The following is a 6,000-nucleotide window of genomic DNA, read 5'->3' as shown; positions in this document are numbered from 1 at the left end:
TTCAGAGACCTTGCCTGGCCACACTCTGGAGACGAATGTTAGAGGGCTCTAGTTAATCATGTCTTTGCAATCAAGATGCTCCCATTTCCTACACAAGCTGGGTTCAGGAGTTCTGAACCTAAGGACTTCACAAGGTTGTTTAGTTTTAGCAGATGGTGGCAGATATCTTGAATACTCCAACCAGACCATTCCCAACTTTATTTTAATCTCAGTCTCTCAAGAGACTGCTTTAGGGAGAAAGAGTAAATCCCAGACCGACAAGTTCAAAGCCACTTGGAACCTAGGAGCTAATAGCAGCTCTCCCAGTTCAGATCTGTCTCCCATGGGTTCACAGTTCACTCCATCCTGCTAATAGCGCCAGTCTCAGCAGGGCTGGAAGACAGCAAGGGCACTTTCTACAGTGTCTGGGGAAGCTGGGATCCAGGGTGCATAATTTACTACTAGTCTGTGTTGTGTCTATCTGTGTGGTTTGTAAAGTTTAGTCACACACTAAGGGTGCTCTTTTTTGTTTCTTGAAACACAGTCTACTGTACTGAACACAGTGTTGCAAATAACTCAAAAAGGTTCCAGTCAAACGAGGAGGGGAACAATGCTTACCATATCCCTACTGCCACCACTGCTTGGGTACGAGGAAGTGCCTTTGCTTATGAAGGATACTTTAATAGTACACTTTAATGAGAATACATACTCAAAATAGCAGAAACATAACAGTGAAGGACAGGAAGCAGCTTTTGAAAGTAAAAATTTTTTATTCTGATTGATTTTTCAATGCATTGTTCAATATAATGCCAGTTTTAATGGCAGAAATTTGGTTCCACAGACACTTGGTAATGCTACAGAGAGCTACTACTTTTCCCAGGAAGCTAGGTTAACGGCTGGAAAGAGAAAGCACAACTTTCTAGCAGCATGGCAACTGAAGCCACAGGCCCAAAGCCCCGCAGCTTTTATATTTAAAGTGGCACGAACATGTTTTTAGCTGGTGACAGAAGTGAGAAGTGGGAACAAGACGTGGACACCAAATGGAGCAGTGCATGTACTGTAACAAGAGCAGACAAACCAAACGTAAGGGCTGTAAGGGTAATTATAGAAAAGGGAACCGATGTTTTACTCAAATGCTTTTTAGAGCCTTTCTGTAGATACAAATATATATATATATATTTATCCAAAAATATGTTTTATACAGATAAATGTTTCTCAATTAAAGATGGGTCCAAAGCTATAGTATAACATAAAGCATGTCTTCTGTTAAGACTAACCACCTGAATTTTCAATTTCTTTAAAGTTAGTGCATTAGTTTTCCAAATTACCTGACACCTTTTTATAGATATAAATCAAGCAGGCATTACGTTTTAAAAGGGTTTTGCACGTTAAATGGCATTTTACTAAGATGCTATGCATATCAAACTTATAACAAGCCCCATTAAGAATTATTAAACATACTAAAAGGGCTATGTAAGCTGGATATTCCTCTTCACAGTAAACATTTTCTGATTGCCAGTTGATAAATGTTGAAAATGCACAAAAAGACTTCACTTCCTAAGTACTCTTATGTTAATAAGACATCTGCTCCAATATACGGCAATATCTTGCAGTAACTATGGGATGTAACACCTATAACCACTACTTAGAAAATAAAGCACACATTTTGGTGATCTTACAAATCTTTTTTCCAGGTGTAAAGGCTACAAAAAACTCCTAAAAATTAGAGAACACTGAAAACATTAAAAGTTTGACGTCAGACTTTATAGTATTTCCATTTTACCCTGAAAGACAACTTAAAAAATATGACCTTCTTAGAAAAGGTCACCTTGCTAATATTATAAAAAATTGGTGAGAGCAAGAAAAAATTTCACTGGTTATGCGGGGTTTTTGGAAATGGTCTTTCCCCAAACCACTAGAAAAACGTTAAAGACAAAAAGCAAAATAAAATACGTGGTGGTCCCTAAACTATTCTGAAGGCAGGTAGCTGAGACTAAGCTACAATATTTCCTCACTCATAGTAATCCTCCTCCCCTCAAATGCCCTTTCAAATGCAGGAACAGTACAACAGCAAAAATCAAAGAGCAGAAACTGTATTTTCAAGAACAGAAAAATCGATAGTGCTGAAAGACAGAGTGGAAAGCAGATTCTTTGGGGGCCATTAATCCGTCAGTTTCCCATCCACTATGAAGACTTCTCCTTCCTGTTCCGGGGCGAGTCTGCTCCGTTTGATGTGACCGCTCCATTGACGCCGTTCTCTGAAATGATGGAACATAGGTGAGTAGTTATTGCTACGCAGGAGGTACTGCGCTAAGGAGGAGACCACACAAGGAACCAAGACAAGGAACTGACAAAGTAACCACCACGAACAAGCGGAAAAGGAGTTAGGCAGGGTGGAGGACTGCTGTAAATTCACAGGTCTGCAACTGTACCCTGACAGGACACAGCTGTCCCCCACGGGGTGGCACAGACCTTTAAGATATTTCTTGGAAGCATGGAAGAGTTGTGATTAGGGACAGTCACTATTATAGTTAAAGGTGGATTGCAGCCTCTTCCTTAAAACTATGATGGTGTGCCAGGCCCAACACACTTGTGAGGCAGAGGCAGGTGGATTTCTGTGCATCATACCCCATAAATGCAGATTATATGTCCTTTTTGGGGTATAAAAAGAGCATTCACTGAACTTGGGGACAGGCTGAACTGTAGTCAAAGTCTCTGCAAATTTCAGGGAATGGTCTTTAATCAGGCTGAGATTTAGCCAGACACCAGAAAGATAAGCAGGAAAAAACAAAGCTTCCAATAAATCAAATAATGGACCCACATAAAAGTCATGGTTCAAAAGAGAAAGCAAATTACAATTATAAAACATTTGGAACTGGAAAGTGTTCAAGGCTTGAGAAGTCCAGCCAACCCAGGGATGAGGGAAAAAGTCTGAATTGAATTCTGGGTGATTCCAAAGGGGATGTGAAGACCCTGTTCAGGAACTGTCTCCAGAAGGGGACTCCTACCAGCACAACAGCCACCAAACCCAAGTCTGGAAGGAAGAGCAGTAATTGATGACACAGAAAACACACAAAAATAAACAAATTAAAAAAAAAAATCAAGAAAGACTTAAGGTTTTTTTTTTCAGTGCTAGGAATTGTACTCTGGGTTTCATGCATTCAGGGTAGGTGTTCTACCCTAGCTCTTAAATGCTGGTGTCAACTAACAAGGAAAGCAGCCACAAATTCCTTGAAAATCACAAGTTGCTGAAAGGGAGAGATTAAGTAGAGGTCTTAATAATTCAATATCTTGAGTGTAAACCTACAAAGACAGAATTACTGTGAAGTCCTCCAGTGTCTTACACAACAAACAACGTTGAGACTGAACAAAGGAAAAAAATCTATTTAATATTGTTTATAAGGCTTATAGGCCTGACAAGGACACTGAAAAAAAAAGTGCTAATTATAGGCCAATCTTTTATATGAACACAGATGGAAAAATCCTACCAAATAATTAAAACCCAATACAGCAAAGCTGCATTATCATCTGTCCCTCACATGGGTGTGTGCCAGGAATGAAAGAGCAATTTCACATCAAGAGGAGGAGGCCGGGAGATGGCCCAGCAGGCAACAGCACATGGTGTACAACCTTGAGACCCTGAGTTCAAACCTCCAGAAGCCACAGGAACATTGCTGTGGCCACACATGTGGTGACTCTAGCACTCCAAAAGGTAGGGCCAGGGATTGTTGGACCTGCTGGTCAACATCCTCACTCCAGAGGCAGTAAGAGACCCTGTCTGAGGGAAGAGAGGCAGAGAGCAAGACATCTGACACCCTTGTTGGACTCTACCCATACACCATGTCCATACCTGATCTCAAATCAGGATAATTTAGCAAGAAAATGCAACACAAAGCATCTGGATTGGTCAGGAAGGTGTACAAACTATTTTCATTTATAGATGACTCAGAAGAACCCACACCCACTAAAACACTTCTAAAGTTAGTCCAGTAAAGTCTCAGATACAGATCAATGTGCAAACATTAACTGCACATCTACATATTCACAATGAACAATCCAAAAATGGAATCAAGGAGAGGATTCTATTTTATAGCAACATCCAATAATATTTAGGAAGAAATTTAATCAAGTACTAGACATTTAAGTTGGTAACTATAAAATTTAATTGGAGGAAATTAAAGAGCAGAATAAATGAAAAGACATTCATGTTAATGCTCCCCAAGGTAATTTACAGATTAAAGGAAATTTGAATCAAAATTCCAGGTGCTTTTTGTAGACATAGAAAGGCAGATCCTAAAATTCACACAGAAATGATAGACCTGAAATGACCAAACTGTGAAGAAGAAGAAAACTGGAGAACCTCCATCTCCTGACTGCAAAACTTCCAAAGCCACAGAAAGACAAAAGGCAGCATCTACCCATACGCCATATCAATGTAGCACCTACCCACATGCCACAGTAAGACAGTGTCTACCTGCACAGTGACAGCTACCTAAACACATCTGGTGAAATCCAGAGTTCAGATCTGACTCATTTTTCAAAATTCATTAGAGAGAGGCTGAGTCTTCCCAGCAAACAACATAAGAACAACTGTGTATAAATCTGAGCACACCTGAGCTCACTAAAATGATGCCACTTTGCAATAACAGTTTGGGTGCTCTCCTTAATGACCCAGCAGTACCATACCTATATACATGCCCAAGAGGCAGAAACAGCTTTGTAGACAAAGACATGAATAGGTGTGCTTACATCACCTTATTGTTAAAACTACAGACAACCCAAATGTCCATCAACCAGATAAAGTATGGTCTATCCATACAAGACTGAGCATTGACTATGCCGTAACATAGATGAACCTCAAAAACATGATGCTAAGGGCCTGTGTGATGGCTCAGCAGCTGAAGGTGCCTGCTGCCAAGCCACAACCCGAGTTCCATCCCCAGTATCCAGAAGGTGGGAGGACAGACTGCCGGAGTTGTCCTCTAACCACCACAGGCGCTCCACGGCACACATGCACTCACACCCCATAAATACAAATGTCATTTAAAAATTAAAAACACTTTGCTGCCAGGCGGTGGTGGCGCACACCTGTAATCCCAGCACTCGGGAGGCAGAGGCAGGCGGATCTCTGTGAATTCCAGGCCGGGCTGGACCGACAGCCTCCAAAACAATACAGAGAAACCCTGTCTCGTAAAATCAAAAACAAAACAAAACAAAACAAAAACAAACGAACAAAAAAACCCAACACTTTGCTAAGGTCAACAAGATGACTCAGCAATTCAAAGTGCTGGCTGTGCAAGTCTGACCCCTGGAGCCCACGTAAGGCAGAAGGACAACCACTTCTATAGGGCTAGCCTCTGACCCCCACACATGCATGCATACGAAGAAAATTTAAAATATGCCAACTGCAGTGAGTCACAGACGAGCACATACTGCATTGCTCTATGTACAGAAGATATTTAGCAAAGAACAATCCACTGAGACACAGGACTGAATAGTGCCTGCCAGGGGCTGGGGAAGGGGAAGCAGACAAGTTGCTGACAGGCACAGGGGTTTTCTCTGGGATGACTTCCTGTCTGCCTCTGACTCCCAAGTGCCGTGATGAAAAGCATCCACAGCACCACAGCTGGCTTTTTTCTGGGAAGACTTTAAAAAATATCCTGGAACTAGGTAGTAGTTCATATCACTTTGTAAATATCATTGTTCCCCTCACCCTGGCACCCTGAGACAGGGTTTCTCTGTGTAGCCCTGGCTGTCTTGGAACTAGCTCTGTAGACCTAGTTCCAGGTTGGCCTCGAACTCAAGAGATCCACCTGCCTCTGCCTCCCCAGAGTTGGGATTAAAGGATGCACCATCACACCCTGCTGGTAAATATAGTTGAAACATACTTTTATCCTCAAATTGGCTCAGAGGCTGATGGCACCCACAGTCAAGCATGATGAGCAGAGTTTGATCCCTGGGACTCACATGGTGGAAGCAGATGGCCAATACCTCCAGGTAGTCAGGTGATCTCTGCATGTA

At 41.8% G+C, this 6,000-nt stretch overlaps 1 protein-coding gene across 2 annotated transcripts in view; it reads right to left on the bottom strand.

Moving 5' to 3' along the window:
- Positions 1 to 729: 729 nt before the first annotated feature.
- Tram1 (translocation associated membrane protein 1) overlaps positions 730 to 6,000 on the bottom strand; it is a 25,420-nt gene continuing 20,149 nt past the window's right edge. For both annotated transcript variants that reach the window (XM_040741427.1, XM_040741428.1), the window contains exon 11: positions 730 to 2,237. In XM_040741427.1, coding sequence (XP_040597361.1) covers positions 2,164 to 2,237 — 74 coding nt within the window. In that variant the 3' untranslated portion in view covers positions 730 to 2,163. The remainder of the gene's footprint in view (positions 2,238 to 6,000) is intronic.

The sequence above is a fragment of the Mesocricetus auratus genome, unplaced genomic scaffold (assembly GCF_017639785.1).
Source record: "Mesocricetus auratus isolate SY011 unplaced genomic scaffold, BCM_Maur_2.0 Super-Scaffold_6730, whole genome shotgun sequence".
NCBI lineage: Eukaryota > Metazoa > Chordata > Mammalia > Rodentia > Cricetidae > Mesocricetus > Mesocricetus auratus.
The sequence above is the reverse complement of the archived record's forward strand: the minus strand, read 5'-3'. Positions and strand labels throughout refer to the sequence as shown.